The following is a 17922-nucleotide window of genomic DNA, read 5'->3' as shown; positions in this document are numbered from 1 at the left end:
ATGGGTGTGGACATCACCTGATGGACTAAGGAGAAATCAAATCAATTGTATTATTGACGCAAGGCGGTAGAAGACTTAATTATATCAAAAAAGACTGAAGTCTAAGACTGATCGAAGATCACAAGCTGCTCGTGTACAAGATGTAAGTCAATTTCCATGTGATCTTGAGCGTATATCCATCGTTCTCAAGAAGAATATCAAGATTCTCTTCCAAATCCTGGCCCTTATTGACAGGCAACAAGAGGAACAATAGAATGAAGTCAAAGAGGTTGTTAAAGATTGATGTGGAAAGTCCCTGAACTCAGAAGAAAATTCCATCCATAATAGCAATAGCAATAACACTTAGACTTATATACCACTCCTTACTGCTTTTACAGCCCTCTCTAAGCGGTTTACAGAGTCAGCATATTGTCCCCAACAATCTAGGTCCTCAGTTTACCCATCTTGGAAGGATGGAAGGCTGAGTCAGCCTTGAACCTGGTGAGATTTAAACTGCTGAACTGCAGCTGGCAGTCAGTTGAAGTAGCCTGAAGTACTGCACTCTTAACCACTGTGCCACCTGGGCTCTAAACTAGTATAATAAGAGACACTAATGTACAGATAGCAAAAGTCATCCTCAACACGCAACTATAAATTGGGATTGGAGTGTGGTTGTAAATCATTGTAGTTATAAATTGAGGCATCCACATGACAGGACCCAATTTTTAAATGGTTTTTACGGTGGCCATTAAGTGGATCGTGTGTTCATAAGTCTGAATCATGCAGTTATTAAGCAAATCCATTTTCCTGAATTATTTTTTACTGGAAACTGGCAAAAAAAAATGCCAGAAACAAGTAAAATATGTTGCAAATTGGGGTCACATGACTGGGATGCTACAGCTGGTCACAAATGTAATCTGATTGCCAAGCACCCCAAACATGTCCATGTGACTGTAGGGAGAGGGTTCCAACGTTTTAAGATAGACACCCTTTCTGAAGCCACTGTAACTTTGAACAGTCATTAAATAATTGGTCATAAATTGAAGACTACCTATGCAAAGATCAAACAAAACTGGAAGGAGCATACTGACATTCTGCACAGTGTGGATGTTAATATTCAAGGTAAGCTTAGAAGATTTCACCTATTTACATGAATGTCAATACTAGAAAATCAAGTTAGATCTAGAGATGGGAAGGCCTGGGAAAAAAACCTGGAAAAATTGGGGGGAAAAAGAGTGAGCAATATATCCTTTTCCAATGATAAATAATATATCTATGACATGGTATTTAAACTATAAGGGGGATGTGGTGGCTCAGTGGCTAAGACACTGAGCTTGTTGGCAGTTCAGCGGTTCAAATCCCTAGTGCCGTGTAACAGGGTGAGCTCCTGTTACTTGTCCCAGCTTCTTCCAACCTAGCAGTTCCAAAGCACGTAAAAAAATGCAAGTAGAAAAATAGGGACCGCCTTTGGTGGGAAGGTAACAGCATTCCGTTTACCTTTGGCATTTAGTCATGCTGGCCACATGACCACAGAGACTTCTTCAGACAGCGCTGGCTCTTCGGCTTTGAAACAGAGATGAGCACTGTCCCCTAGAATCGGGAATGACTAGCACATATGTACAAGGGGAACCTTTATGTTACCTTATTCAAACTATATAATACGAAGACCTTCATGAAAGATTTCTGAGACTGTAAGGTTTTAAATTTAAAGGTTCTCTCAGCTGAAGACAAGCAAATCCTGAAATACAATTCAAGTAACAGTTCACTGCTCAATGCAGTTCTTAAACAAGAGAAATACACATTTGTGCGACTAGGGGGTACTGCAATGAAAAGGCTGCAGTTTAGTTTGCTTGTGTACCCCAATACATGCTGCTGCAAATGTACTGGATTCAAGATTCAAAGGCAGTGGTGTGAGTGATGAGAATACAGCTGGCTGCATTTGACTGGATTACGAAACAAGCTGTGCACTTAAGACTTGATGTTGGAAAAGTACTTTTAAATGTTGCAGAATATAGAACATCTTCAGGGATTTGGGCCAGGAATGCATTGTGGGCTTCTGCAAAACATATCCCTCCTGCAACATGGTGGCAAGGTCTCTGCACCTCACAACCTCCGATACCTCTTGCTTCTCGCTTACTGCAGGCTCCTGCATCTTCTGCTGCATGTAAAAGAATTTGGTAATATTCATACCAAATCAAGAAACAAACTGACCTCTGAAAGGGTAGAAAAGTTGGTTTCAATCTGTGCAACCCTAAAGATTTTAGAAGTCCATGAGAAAAATGACAAAGAGGAAGAAGAAACAGAAAATGATAGCAGTTGTTCAGAAAAGGAGATAGAATAAACTGCATGTATATGTTGTGTCTTCTGTTTCTTTTTTAAAGCACCACTCAAAAGGTAAACTTTCTATGGAGCTTAAATATCGAGGTGGACCTTTACTTTATTTGCTATTGGTGCAAAGGGCAAATCTGATTATTTTTTATGTTGATGGTTTCTTGGGTTTTTGTTGTTGTTCCTATTGCTTTTGAGGGAAATGGGGATGGTTACTTGTTTTATTGCAAGCATAATACTTGTATATACACTGCATTTCACACAGTTTGTAAAAAGTTCACACTGAACTTTTTTTTCATTTTTCCCAAAATTTCTACTTTTTCTGGGGGAAAAACATTTTTTTCCCTCTTGGCTTCAAAATTTCTGGAAAATTTACAACTCTAGTTAGATCCAAGACTCCAGTAACTATCAAGTCAGAAGGCTACAAGAATTGATGAAATAGCTATGGAAATATAGCAAGCAACAGAAGAAGGATCAGTAAAGGTTCTAACCAACCATGCCATCAAATCTGGAGAACAGCACAGTGGCCAACAGATTGGAAGAAATCAGTCTAAACACCAATACTAAACAAAGGCAACTTATGACAATCTAAAGCAGCTTTGTATATTCAGTAACAATTAGAGAGGTGGAATTGGAAATTGAGAGAGATTATGAGAATGTGTTGAAAGTAGCTGTAACACATGGCATATCCTATGTGTGTAGAGTTATACAAGAATTCATATGGACTTTAGAGGAGGATAAGGAATGTAAAAGTAAAAGTTCCCCTCGTATATACAGTATGTGCTAGTCATTCTTGACTCTAGGGGAAGGTGCTCATCTCCGTTTCAAAGCCGAAGAGCCAGCGCTGTGCGAAGACGTCTCCATAGTCATGTGGCCGGCATGACTAAATGCCAAAGGCACATGGAACACTGTTGCCTTCCCACCAAGTTGGTCCCTATTTTTCTATTTGCATTTTTTACATGCTTTCAAACTGATAGGTTGGCAGAAACTGGGACAAGTAATGGGAACTCACCCCGTTACATGGCACTAGGGATTCGAACTGCTGAACTGCCGACCTTTCGATCGACAAGCTCAGTGTCTTAGCCACTGAGCCACTGCATCCCCAAAGGAATGTAGGGAACTTCAAAAGTTGAACTGCAATTCCCACAGCCTCAATCAGAATAGGCAGTTATAAAGAATACCTAGAGAAGCAATGAACAGTCAGTTCCATATTTCTCCATTGCTATTTTACAGCAGTGTTCATATTTCATTCAAGTGATGCAAACTGCCATACAAAGGTTTTCCTTAGAAAATAGTAAGGATTTTTACTTCTCACTGAATATTTCTTTCCATTTCAGAAATATTTACTGTAATACACATTGTATTTTGCAACATTCAGGGGAAATTCAGGGAGGAGGAAAAACTAGTTGTCATGAATGGAGGAAAAAGGGTATCACAGCATTATTCCTTGCAAACATACAGTATGTAGATAGGTTCAGATGTTGCTGGTTTGTTTTTTTTTTAATTTGCATTTATATCCCGCCCTTCTCCGAAGACTCAGGGCAGCTTACACTATGTCAAGCAATAGTCTTCATCCATTTGTATATTATATACAAAGTCAACTTATTGCCCCCAACAATCTGGGTCCTCATATTATCTACCTTATAAAGGATGGAAGGCTGAGTCAACCTTGGACCTGGTGGTCAATATTCTTTAGTTCTGAAGTCATATACCAACATAACATAAATCTCTTCCATGACTAATCATTTCTTTAAATACCTTTAAATAAGTCTTATTTAAAGTCTTTAAATAAGACTTTAAAAACAAGTCAATCATCAATCTGTAATCTTCCTTTGGACATTTTGGGGAGCTCATTTCAGGTAGATAATAAAACCCATCATACTCTGCTGAGAGAATTCAGTTATTTTAAAATCTCATGCGACCAGTGGTGGGTTTCAATTTTTTTTACTACCGGTTCTGTGGGCGTGGCTTGGTGGGCATGGCATGGCTTGGTGGCTGTGGCTTGGTGGCTGTGGCAGAGGAAAGATACTGTAAAATCTCCTTTTTCTCCTGATCAGTGGGGACTTTGGGAGGCAGAAAATAGATGGGGGTCGGGCCAGTCAGAATTTTTACTACCAGTTCTCTGAACTACTCCAATTTCCGGTTCTCCAGAACTGGTCAGAACCTGCTGAAACCCACCTCTGCATGTGACCCTCTTGAGTTCCCCAACATTTTCTTTCTTAAAACTGCAAATCTATTAATTACAGAAGTTACATCTATATACAAAAAGAAAGTTGCTAAAAAGTTCTTTAAATGTAGAAATCAGTACAACGGTTGGAATGAGAGGTTTACCAAAGCAAACCCTAATTAGCAGGTCACGATACAAAATCTGGTGACACCATTCCACTCGTGCCATAGTTTCCTATGCAAGCTGTATTTTAGTCATTTAATTTTGAGATCCTTAAGGCATGCACAACTTTTGATTGTCAAAATTCAATTGGAACGCTTGCCATATTTACAACTGATCTCACTGGAAAAATTAAACGTTAGGAAATTCTGTTACCACAATTGAAAATTCACTAAAACAGGGGGAAAAAACCGCCAGAAACAATATTTTCCAAATATTAAGAGGGGGGGGGAAGCATTCATTAATTTGTACAAAATCACAGAGCTGTTGCCTTCATAAATTGAACCAAATGAGCATCAGAGTGATGCCTAATAGAAAAAGGGTTGGGACCTGGGATGAGGGTAAATTCTGGTAGTTACTGGAGATGCAGAGGTCAAAAAGATTGCCTTCAAATTTGATTTTTCTAGATTCCCTTTTCAACTTTTCCCAGACAGTCACCATCTCCTTCTGGCACACCCGAAGAGTAGCCATCGCACAATTATGAAATTCGTTCCAATATCTGCAAAAGAAAAAGGAAACAAGATGTTATTTACCACCAATAGAAGAGAATATTTGTAGCTCGGGGTTGAAGTGTGGGGTCCTCTGAGATCCCATCAAGTGCAGAGAGACTAAAGACTCCACAGTTCTTTACCACAAAAGACACAGATAGATGTGAGCCATCTATGAAGAACATAGCCTGTCTATCCATCTGTCCATCCACCATCCATAATATCTAGTTAATTGGTCTCTGCGTTTATGATCTACTTTAGGTCTTTTTTTTTTAAATAAATGAAATGCTTTAATTCTCTCCATTATAGAAAATCAACTCTGAGAAGCAAAGAAACCTATCCTCACACAATGACTATAATTAATATATAGTTCCTCTGTACAGAATCTTTTCCAGGTCACAGGAGGATACTGTTCCAAGTATGCAGCAGGATCTCCAAAATAATCCTAATGGAGTATTTAACACTTTGCAGCTGAAAAGTGCCTGCCGTACAAGACTATAAACTCCGAAAAGGTTTATCTAGTCAAGAATGGGAAATTTTCTAATGGTTTTGGGGGCATTACAGGGAAGTCGAGGCAGGCAGCTAAATAAGGAGAATCCCACATGTTGATGCAATTGCTGTTTTCTGAGGGTTTAAATTTTTTTTAGATTGAGCAATTTTTCATATCTAGTCAGCTAAAGCCTATTTTAGAGCTTCAGAAACTCTTTTTGTAAGCTTCCTGCCTGGAAATTGCAAGACATATTTCCACTTATTTTTAACAGTTATAGTCAGGCAGGATTATAGGGGCAGCAATGAAGGATATCAGAGGTAACCCTTCATCTAGATATTTTTCAGACTTCACACAGGTAGACTTCAACTCCTAGTCCATCCATCTTAACATTGCCAAATCTTTAAAAACTCTGGTTTATGTAGATGCAGACCTTCAAAGTTCTTTTTTTTTTCTTCCCTTCCTTGTTTATTTATGAAAATTAGAACTCATGGTCTTGGTTTCTAGTCTGATGCCTTAACCCAACACCGAACTGGTGATATACTTACAATCTTACGTTGTGGTTTCATATATATTGTGCTTTCATATATTGTGCTTTTATGGTGTGCTAAAGCAGCTTTAGTGAAATGGGTATTTTCCAGAAGTTTTGTGTTGAAACTTGCAGACTGAGAGCAAGAAATAGCATTGGTACCACTTTAAACCACCAATATGGCTGTTTTAAGAGAAATGTTTATCTAAACAACCCATCACTATATATTCTGACTATATTCTACATCAATGTAATGTTTTTCTCCATTTGTTCTTATTTTGTACATTGAAATCCGTAGCATACTAAGAAACCATTATAAAATTGACAAGATAGCTTTTGCCAACTTGCATGAAAAATATTAAAGCACTGAATGATTTCAAATATTAAATTATCCTTTGGAGGGAGCCTCCACCATGTGGTGGTGCCCAGGGCAATTGCTTTCCCCTTAAAAAGACCCTGAAATCACACTAAAAGAGCCTCTAGTTGATTGCCAACTGTCAAGAACTCATTAAATAGAAGAGATGTGGTAGAAGAAATCTTCTAAGACAATAATGAGAGAGATTGGTGCAAAACAAGGTAAACTGTGCTTTGAATTTCTATGGTTGTTTCCTCTGAATCCTGCAGCAATGGGGTGGGGGAGGTTAAAGTAAGGGGAAGCAATCCAGTGTCAAAGCAGTTGGATGTTATCTGGTTCCATATTAAAAAAAAAAAAAAGGAAGGAGGAGAGTAAGGACTGAAGTGGCCATTTGTCAGAGGATCGGGATTCTCTCTTTTGACTCTTCCCCTTTCAACTGGATAATTTCAATTTTCCAATGCTTGGTTTTTACAGACTTTATTTGTTTGGGAATCAAATTATGTCACATGCTCTGTCAGTTTTAGATTTGGGAGGATGTTGCACAATCCAACCTCTTTAAAGGCAAATACACCAAAACAAAACTAATTCTATTCTAGATCACTTTCCAAAGCATTCGTTCTAATCATATCTGTCACCAATAAGCCTTTTCTTCTTGTAGACAGCAGAGACGCAGAAGCTTCCTCAGAAAAGATGCTAGTCTTAGATGCACAACAGTACTGTAGAAGGAAGACTAAGATTTTTGTCTTTGTCTGATTCAACTCTTGTAGTGCAACAATAGGGACTTTGCTTATTTTGTGCTAGAACCCCACAGGAACCCTAATTGTTCCTGACGCATAAGAAGACTTATGAGGTTCACACAACAGAGTGCTTCCTCACAAAGAGGAAAAAAGAAAAATATGACATGGGAGCAGGAAAATGCCATCAACACAGCAATTATGCTGTCCACTAGGAATCTGTGTCCAGAATAGAGTACAGTAGCATAGAGTAGAGTAGAGTAGAATAGAATAGAACAGAACAGAACAGAACAGAATAGAATTCTTTATTTGCCCAGTGTGATTGGACATACAAGGAATTTGTCTTTGGTGCATAAGTTAACAGTGTACATAAAAAGAAAAGATACATTCGTCAAGAATCATAAGGTACAACACTTAAGGATAGTCATAGGGCACAAATAAGCAATCAAATCATACTAAGGAACAATCAATATAAATCCTAAGGATACAAGCAACAAAGTTACAGTCATGCAGTCCTTAGTGGGAGGAGATGGGTGATGGGAACGATGAGAAGATTAATAGTAGTAGTAATGCAGACTTAGTGAATAGTTTGACAGTATTGAGGGAATTATTTGTTTAGCAGAGTGATGGCATTTGGGGAAAAACTGTTCTTGTTGTTTTGGTGTGCATGGATAACATGGGTATGGAAGGACAAACTTGTCAGTAAAGTAATCATGTATTCTTTAATGATTTGTTTATTTCTTTGCCTTAAACCCCATCCTGTAATGCTAGCAAATACTCAGAATGGCTAACAAAATTTAGGAAAAACAGAGTATAAAAAGGTTTAAAACAAATTATCAATACTAAAATCAATGAACAGTTAAGAACCTCCCCAAAATTAATCCAAAGGATTTTTTTTTCTAAATGCTGAGAGACTGGTGGCAAATATAACTCCTGAGCAATAGCATCCTATCAACTGGGAGCAATACAAGAGCAGGACTTCTCGGTCAAGAACCAGAAAAGTAATCCAATAGGGGCATTTTCAAAAGGACTTCTTCTGCATGCCAGGTTTGGATAATTGTACCCTAAGTTATCTGAGCTTCCAATGCCAAGACCAACATCTTAAATCATGCTTGGCAAGTAACTGGCAGTACTGCAGATCTTTCAAACTGGGAACTGTGATTCCTCTCCCTTGTATCAGTCTAACTATACGTTTTACATCAAGCTGTACTCTGCAAGAGCTCCGTTCTTTTTTTTTTTCTGTCTGTGGAAAATTTTTTATTACATTTCTCATCTTCACTTTTTCTCAAGGTTGCACATTGTCATATTGTTCATTGTTCGTGTGCATAAATGTGTTCCTTCAGCACTGAATCAAGAACCACTTTCATTTTTCAATGTTTCTTTAGTCAAGTTTCATTATCAGACTATTGGTTTTTTTCTTGATGAATGTATCTTTTCTTTTATGTACTCCGAGAGCGTATACACCAAGAAAAATTCCTTGTGTCCCCAATCACAATAAAGTGGCCAATAAAGAATTCTATTCTATTCTATATTCTATTTCCCCATTACATTCTGTACCACTGTTTTGCATTTTTTCACATCTTGAAAAGATATGCACCAGCACATATTTAAGTTTGAAGGTTCTTCTGGTAACTGATTTTTCTTTTTAAAAAAAATTGAGCTGCAGAACACAACAGAGCAAGCTGAAAATCTTGTTCTGTTGTGTGATAGATGAGGAAAAAACAAATAGCTTTGGCATCTTTTTGGAATCTGTTAGCCCCCAGTGGTAGCGTAAACTAAGAAACCAATGCCAAGAGCCGAGGTGGCGGAGTGGTTAGAGTGCAGCACTGCAGGCTACTTCAGCTGACTGCTAGCTGCAGTTCAGCAGTTCAAATCTCACCAGGCTCAAGGTTGATTCAGCTTTCTATCCTTCCAAGATGGGTAAAATGAGGACCCAGATAGTTGGGGCAATATGCTGACTCTGTAAACTGCTTAGAGAGGGCTGTAAAGCACTGTGAAGCGGCATATAAATCTAAGTGCTAAGTGCTGCTGAATAGGTCCGTACTATTTTTATTTTAACAGCTTTAGTACTGTTATAGAATCTTTCAAGTCTAAGTTCCCCCTCCCTCACTTTATCTTTGTGTAAACTAAGGAAGGATTTGTCTGAGACATTTTTCTCAAGTTGTTGTTGTTGTTGTTGTTGTTGTTGTTGTTGTTGTTGTTGTTATTATTATTATTATTATTATTATTATTATTATTATTATTATTATTTGAATTTATATCCCGCCCTTCTCCGAAGACTCAGGGCGGCTTACATTGTGTAAGGCAATAGTCTCATCCATTTGTATATTATATACAAAGTCAACTTGTATTGCCCCCCCAACAATCTGGGTCCTCATTTTACCTACCTTATAAAGGATGGAAGGCTGAGTCAACCTTGGGCCTGGTGGGACTTGAACCTGCAGTAATTGTAATTGCAGGCAGTTGTGTTAATAACAGACTGCATTAGCCTGTTGAGCCACAAGAGGCCCTTTTGGGCCTCTTGTGGCTCAATTGTGGCTTATTGGCCCAGGAACCATTAATAAGATAATGGCTCTTCCTTCTGCCCTTCTCTATCCCCAATACTCTATCCCCAATACTCAATCTGAAAGAAGTGTCTCTAGCTTTCAATATCCCACTTTAGCTGCAGGAGTGGACTCATAAGCATTTTCGCTGCCATTGTCCTTCATGATAAACACAACTAATTTTGTGCTGAAGCTACAAAGTGACTGATGGATTGTTGGAAGAAATGTCAACTTCCTACAGGATTAAAAAAAAAAAAATCAGTTCAAATCTTCTGTGAATTCATGCTGACCTTTTATAAATCTCTCCCTGTTGTCCTTAACTCTACCTTCCCTATTGAAATAAAAGTACTGGGGACAATAATACTGAATGATGTGTCAGTATTGTTGGGAGCAATAAAATAATACATTTAAAGTGCTTTTAATATTTGAAAGCACGGTGCAGTCTTATTTCAGTTCCTCTTGGTCACAGAATCTGCTTCTTTTGCATTATGCTAACTTACCATAGTTCACACAGCAAAGCTAGCAACTCATGATGCTACAAGAGGTTTTGTTTTCCTGCCAGCTTGTTGCAAAGTAACACTGGCCCCACGGTCACTCAGCTGGCTGCCATGTCTAAGAAAGCACATGAATCTCCCCAGTCCTAATCCAACATCTTAACCACTACATCAGGCTGGCTCTCTTGAAAGTGTTTATACAGTTAGTCCTCGATTTACAACAGTTCATTCAGTGACCCGTTTGGCGTTACAACGGCACTAAAAAAAAGGGACTCATGATCATTTTTTTACACTTATAATATTTGCAGCATCCCTATAGTCACACGATCAAAATTAGAATGTTTTGCAACAGACTCATATATTTGACAATTGTAATTCCTAGGATCATGTGATTAGCTTTGATGACCTTCTGACAAGCCAAGACAATGGGGGAGCAAGATTCACTTAACACCCTTGTTACTACCTTAATAACTGCAGTGAGTCCCTTAACATTTCTTAACTGCAGCAAGGATAGTATTTGTGCAAAGATGGAAAGCAGAAAAAAATCCCTACAGAGGGAGAATTAATTAAGAAAATATTGGGTTGTGCAGAAATGAATAGATTGACTTTGATAATTAAAGAAAGAGAGGAATCTGAATATTTTAAGATATGGGGACAATTCTACCATTGGTTAGAGAAGAACTATATATGGGGTAATGTTGTAATGAAATATGGGAAGAAGACAGAGGAGAGAGAAGATTGATAAATGTATTAATAGTAAAGCAAGAAATGTGGGAGAATTGTTACAATAAATGAAATGATGATATTATGAAATGATTAACATTGGAGAACAAGAAGAAGACACAAAAGATGTACTCAGATGAAGCACTGAACAACTGATTATGTACTGTATGTTTGTTTATAAACATGTTTGTTAGCTCAACAGGCTAATGCAACCTGTTATTAACAGCAACTGCTTGCAATATTGCAGGTTCAAGTCCCACCAGGCCCAAGGTTGACTCAGCCTTCCATCCTTTATAAGGTAGGTAAAATGAGGACCCAGATTGTTGGGGGGCAATAAGTTGACTTTGTATATAATATACAAATGGATGAAGACTATTGCTTGACATAGTGTAAGCCGCCCTGAGTCTTCGGAGAAGGGCGGGATATAAATGCAAATAAAATAAAAAAATTTAAAAAAATAAAATTTCTTAACTGCTGCAAGCTACGGATCCCCACCGCAGAAGCCAAATCCCCACCCCCACTGCCGCAGATCACTAGGTCCTTGCCACTGAATCCCGCCAGAGGCTACGGATCCCTTACGCATAAATGCTGAATCTGAGGCTAGGCTATGGATCCCCGCCACCGAAACCCCAGCCACCGAATCCCTCACCACCATCACCATCGCAAGGCTACCTTTAAAACCTCCACCAAGAAAAACCGAAGGTGAGACTCTTCCCAGAGCCCCGAAGTTCCCTTAAAAATACTCCACCAAGAAAAACTTTAAAAACTTAACAACCGTGGCAAGAAAAGTCATAATATGGAGCAAAATTCATTTAACAAATGTCTCACTAAGCAGCAGAAATGTTGGGTTCAGTTATGGTTGTAAGTCAAGGACTACCGATACAGTAATCTGCATCATCATCATCATCTAGTACTAGGATTCCACATCCAGTAATGTTCTTTACATCGGCATCCTTTCTTCTGTCCTCTACCAAATGCTTATTTTTCCTTTATTAATCCCTTCCTTTAATTGCATGAAAAATTTCTTTGCCCTCTTCTATCTGGTCTTTCTTTCAGCTTTATCACAATCGAATTTACTGTGGTTTCTACATTCCCACATCTCAATAGTTCTTCTCACACAGTTTTGACAGGACAGTGTTTCTCCAGAACTTCTGGCTTTTTCCTTAATTGTTTTGTACATTTCCTAGTTTGTCTATATGTTTGCTCTGTCCAGCATTTTGCTGGACAGAGCAAAACGCTGGACAGAGCTTGGAAACTTCAATGATCGGCATTTATCTCTACAATTCCTTTATTTCTTCCCATTCTCATGTCTGCTTATAATCATTCTCTGCTCAGGCTTGCTGGAAGCTAAATTTCCAACATCTTGATGCTTTTGCTATTTTACTGCTTTCTTCTTGCACTTGATTAGATTAAAGATAAACAACCAGATGTGTTTGTATTCTCCTTAGTCCTCTGGCTGTGAAGCTGCCTAAGGTGGCAAACCCAAGCCTGGCAAAGAACAGTGGGGATAACGAAACACTACCATTACGGTTAATATTGGTAGTTAGAAAAGGCATAGTTTAAAGTCAAAGGCTGTTGCAGACGGAGGAAATTCAGCAAGCACCACAAAACAAATGATAAAGCTATATTAATTGAAGCTTTGAAGGTTGTGGGATTAAAGTGAGTGGAGAAATTAGACCAGATAAAGGATGAACTCCTTCCCAGCACTACAGCCCCAACTAAGTATCATCCTTCCCTTATAGTTGCCTTAAATCAAAGAATTGGATACCAGAAAATCTAATCATATTATGCCTATCAGGGCACTGATTGGATGAAAGCCACCACACTGAATTGGTAGCCAACCAAAACTGCTCAGGCTCAAATTATATTCACGGAAGCAGATTTCTTAAAATTCTAGTATGGTACCCCATTCTTTACTTGAAACCAAATGCATGTTTCATAAGAGGCAGCAGAATTGGCTTTGTCTTTGCTATCTACAAAATGACATTTCTAATTGTGTTTAGAATCTAGGGTTCGAACATGTCAATAACGGACAGCAAGCACTTCTCAACAATGAAGGACTTGTTCTCTTGTATTGGTACTAACTTTAATTAGTCTTTTGCTTTCATTTGATGGTTGTCTTTGAGGAAGTGCCTATGATAGCATTTCCTATGACAAAAGCATAGTAAATCCAAGTCAGTTTCAAAAGAAAGCTCACTTCCATTATTGTGGTTCCTATGGCTAAGCAGAAAGATGGAACCATTTTCTATGGGTAACACAATTTGCTACATGAGACCAACTACAGTACTATGAGAGTGGAAAACTTCATTTTTCCACTGGTATTTGGGATATCGGTCATTCTGATTTAGAAGGTTGGCAGGACAAGAAGCAATGGATGGAAGCTAATCAACAAGTGAACCAACCTAGAACTAAGGAGAAATTTCCTGACATTTAGAACAATTAATCAGCGGAACAACTTGCCTACAGAAGTTGTAAATGCTCCAACACTGGAAGTTTTTAAGAAGAGATTGGATAATCATTTGTCTGAAGGGGTATAGGTCAGGTTTCCTGCTTGAGCAGGGGTTGGACTAGAAGACCTCCAAGGTCCCTTCCAACTATGTTATTTTGTTATTCTAAATGATTAAAGGGACAACTGCAGCATATTCAAGATACACATCACGATAGGATGTTCCTACAGTACAGTTTAGAGGTTTGCTGCTCACCCACAAACAACCTGCAATCCTTGCACCAGACTCTGGTTCAATTTGTCTTCTTCAGCTTCTTCTTCATATCTAGCCATGTTCTCTCCTAATTTTAAGATGCAGCCAGAGAAATCTTGATAAATATTTTCACACTGAGTTTCTGCCGTCAGTAACTGGAGCAAGTACCCTGAAAATGGAAAGGGGCTTAATGTAGCATCTGATAGCACACCTCTTTTTCCAGGGACTTCATCTAAAGACCAAATAAGAAGCACAATATACATATATGCAATACACACACATAATGAATGGTCATCATATACAAGAAGCAGAACCAAAATTAAGTACTAAGTAGAATTCTGCTTCAAACATTGCATTGAGCCACAATGTCTTTATGGAATCATTTGAAAGTCACAGTATTTGATTGGTGTTATGCAACCCGAGCCGGTTATGGAGTTTATTCAAATAAACTATGCTTTAACAAACTATAGCATAGCATAGTAAGATACAACTCGCTTGACGAGATCAGTGTTAGGGATTTTGACCTGGAATACATGGTTTCCAAAGGAGGGACTAAACAAAGAGCTGAGCCAGTATGATCTCTTGTAAAGTGCGCTCTTTTACAAAGCTATTTAAAACGTAAAATGGAAGAAAAGATGCGCCCAGTACTTAAAAGAAAAAAGCAGCCACGAATAATAAAACGAATCAGTACATGAAAGGAGAAATAAACTTGCTTCATTCTGAATTCGCCGTCCCTGCTTTCGGCAAGTCTCACCAAAGTCTCACTGAATTCTGAAAGTGTTCCTTGGGAAGTTTTCCCTTGGAATCGAAACCATGGATTTAACTAAGTTTGTAGTCAGAAGTTGCCCATCACTAACACTATCTCGGGCTCTTCTACAGTCTTTATCAATTTCGGGAAGTTAACGGAGGAACGTTTCCCGCAACCTTCTAAAGATGCAGAGAAAGAGGAATAACATCAATTCTTGCCTAGTAAACTGTCTTAACATATCTGGATTTTTTTTTAAAGTTCCCGTTATGGTTTCGACAAGCCCCCACCGCCTCCACGTACCCACCCAGAGGATGCCATTCCCGCTGGACCGGCGTCCGCGATCGGGACGAGATTTGAGCTTACCCAGCGTGATGAGTAGCAGCACCGTGCCGGGTCGGAGTGCCATTGTCGCCGCTGTGACTGCCTGTTTTAGGGGCTCCGGGTAAACTGGGTCGCCGCCAGCGGCAGCCCTCCCATTCCTCTTCCCTGGGGAGGACCCGAGGGGCTTCTCGACCTCCCGACGAGAAAGACAAGGCGGGACCCTGGCAAAGCTCCGCGGGCACCTCTACACGGCGGGTGGGGAGGAGGGAAAGTGCCGCGATTCCCCTTCGGAGCGCGTTTGCTCTGCCTCTGCTCTCGCTCGGGTCTGGCTCTCTGGCGCTCAGGGCAGGGCAGGGCAGACCTTGCCCAGGTGCTTTGCGGAACAGCCACGCGAGACGGACACGGCGGGGGACGTCGCTGGTCGAAGGAGGCAGGGAAGAAAAAAGAGGGAAAGGGCAGAACTAGCCCACTTCCCAGAAAACCCATCTGAATCCATTCCGGTGGGCTCCTCCAGCCATGTGATCTTAGCCCCAAGTCCTGGCGCAGGTTCTGAAAAAGGTTTGGGATCTGGAGAGCAGTTACATCAATTCCTGTGAGATCCATTAGATCCAGCCATTCATCAGGGAAGATGGGAATTACAGGTAAGAGTCCTCCGTTTACGACCGCAACTGGGCCCAACAGGTCTGTTCCTAAGTGAATCCCCACTGAAGTGAATGTTGCAATTCACTTTTGCACCACCCCCACCCCCCACCCCCCTTTTTTTTGCCACCATGTTCAGTGAATCACTGCAGTTTATAACATTTTTGACTAGCATTCCAAGCAGAGGTGGTTCTGACCTGTTCTGGAGAATTCTGGAGAATTCAAATTATCTTTGAAAGGCATTTATCAGTATTCAGAGAAGGAGGACAATTTATGTACATGTTGGTTTTGTCTTGTTTATGCAGTCTTTTGTAGTGTTGTTCAGTTTATTTCATTTTTTTTGTATTTTAGTAATACAAAAATGAATCAAACTGAACAACACTACAAAAGAGTGCATAAACAAGACAAAACCAACATGTACATAAATTGTCCTCCTTCTCTGAATACTGATAAATGCCTTTCAAAGATAATAATTCCTCTCCTTGGGAAGCGGGCACACACATTTTAATTACTGTTTTGAATAAAATAAAGATTGAGAGAAAAGAAGTGTTAATTTAGGAAATTACTAATTTGTGGACTATTGGAGGCTGAATTCTGTTCCAGAGGTAACACAAGGCAATCGGAGGTGGTATTCAGCAGGTTCTGACCAGTTCTGGAGAACCGGTAGTGGAAATTTTGAGTAGTTCAGAGAACCGGTAAATACGATGTCTGACTGGCCCCGCACCCATCTATTCTCTGCCTCCTGAGTTCCAGCTGATCAGGAGGAAATGGGATTTTTGCAGTAACCTTCCCCAGGAGTGGGATGGAAATGGGGATTTTACAATATCCTTCCTCTGCCACGCCCACCAAGCCATGCCACACCCACAAAGCCACGCCCAAAGAACCGGTAGTAAAAAAATTTGAATCCCACCACTAGTTCCAAGTCATGATTCTAAAAAAACCCAATTCTGCTTAACCAGCTTATCTTAAACTTCAATAGCTTGTCAAAAAAGTCAGAGGCGGTTGCATGTGTTCAGGATGTACCCAATCAGAATCTATCCCTTCAGAATACATAAGTTTACTTTTAAGTAGGTTTATGAATCAGAATAGGTAATATAGAAGATGTGCCTCTAGCCAAATTACAGGAACATTTCCAATTACTAAAATGTCTTAACTTGGCCTTAACTCCTATTTCTCTTGCTTTTGAAGCCCTCAGTAGCCCTACTTCAGCATGCTCAGTGCAGTTAAACCAAAAGGTTAAGGCTGATTTTAATCTCCTGTTTCTGATCCTCACAAAACATGTTGGTGTTGATTGAATTGGGTCTCCTTCAGAGCATCCTTTGCATGCATCCTGCTGAGCTGTAAGATGGTCCACAGCTCTGGGGAAGGTTTGCTGGATCTGGTACCTGCCTTTAAATGGCAGCTCAATTTGTAAGGAGGTGGTGACAAGAGATGATGCCAACTAACTTGCAGGCTTCTTGATTCTTACAAATCAAACATCATGATCCCGACTAACGAACCCAAGCAAATCAGAACTCGGAAGCTAAAATCTTCCTCTAAGAACTTCTTTATTGGATACATCATATTGACACAATCAAATGGAAAACCAACTCTAAATGTTTCCCACAGTTTCAGTATAATTAAACGTTGGCCAATGAGGTTAATTGGTCTCCAGGCATTCCTCCCCATTTCTATCTACCATCTGTAGAGATGACCTTGGTTCCCACAAGAAACTTCTGTGTTTTGTCTAGCAATGTATTTCATCCTCCTTCCCCCCCCCCCACTTTGAGTGGCAACTGAGAAATAGAAAAATGGCTTCTGTCAGGTCTGATTCAAAATTGACACAAACTATTAGAAAGGCAGGCACTCCTAGGTCATTGGCTGGAAGAACACGATATCCTTGATCAGGGGTTCTCAACCTTTTCTTCCATGGACCACTGGTTGAGAACCACTGTCCTAGATACTCCCAGCATTTGTGCCCTGGTATGCCAGTGTTCCTATAGACAACTTTTTTTAGTTTCCTGCTTTATCTGACTGTTGTTGTTTTTTACTAAAATAAAGTAATAATTTTTGAAATAAAGCTCCCAACTGCCAATCTTCAAGTTTGTTTCTAAGAGGTTTCTAAATGAATGGATTCAGTGGAATCCTTTGGCTAGAAATGTATACACTTGTCTAGGAAAACAGAAAAGGTAAACTGGTAGGGCTCATGGGAGGGGGAGTCGAGATTTAGACAGAATTCTAGTAAATCAGTGCTCTGTAGCTGCTTATGTTTCTTATGGCCACCATGCTATGCATAGAAAGTCTTCAGCTATCATTTTCAAGTGTGCCATTATATTGGTTCTCTGCCTTCAAGTCAATGTTGACTCTTGGCAACTGGCTGGACTAGACCTTGAAGTTGGCAAGATTTCAGAAGCATGTGGCCATTGCCTCCTTCCTAAGGCTGAGAGAGGGTGATTGGCCCAAAGTCACCCAGTTAGCTTCAACGCCTAA

General features: G+C 39.7%; 1 protein-coding gene across 1 annotated transcript; it reads right to left on the bottom strand.

Annotated features, from left to right (window-relative positions):
- Window positions 1–4299: 4299 nt before the first annotated feature.
- LOC131195230 (neuritin-like) lies at window positions 4300–15225 on the bottom strand. The gene is made up of 3 exons (XM_058176987.1): window positions 14857–15225; window positions 13749–13914; window positions 4300–5192 (listed from the first exon to the last, which is right to left on the bottom strand). The coding sequence occupies exons 1-3, from the start codon at window positions 14897–14899 to the stop codon at window positions 4967–4969; spliced, it is 435 nt and encodes a 144-aa protein (XP_058032970.1). The 5' UTR covers window positions 14900–15225; the 3' UTR covers window positions 4300–4966.
- Window positions 15226–17922: the final 2697 nt, after the last annotated feature.

This window comes from Ahaetulla prasina, chromosome 3 (genome assembly GCF_028640845.1).
Source record: "Ahaetulla prasina isolate Xishuangbanna chromosome 3, ASM2864084v1, whole genome shotgun sequence".
Taxonomy (NCBI): domain Eukaryota; kingdom Metazoa; phylum Chordata; class Lepidosauria; order Squamata; family Colubridae; genus Ahaetulla; species Ahaetulla prasina.
Note: the sequence above shows the minus strand (reverse complement) of the source record. Positions and strands in the feature narration are given on the sequence as shown.

Excerpts from the sequence above, each read along its gene's own strand:
- LOC131195230 (XM_058176987.1), bottom strand. The coding sequence starts at position 14,899 with ATGGCACTCCGACCCGGCACGGTGCTGCTACTCATCACGCTGG. Across the intron at positions 13,915-14,856 it reads GCTGCTACTCATCACGCTGG|GGTACTTGCTCCAGTTACTG; the intron begins GTAAGCTCAAAT and ends TTCCATTTTCAG. Across the intron at positions 5,193-13,748 it reads GGATTGCAGGTTGTTTGTGG|ATATTGGAACGAATTTCATA; the intron begins GTGAGCAGCAAA and ends TTTCTTTTGCAG.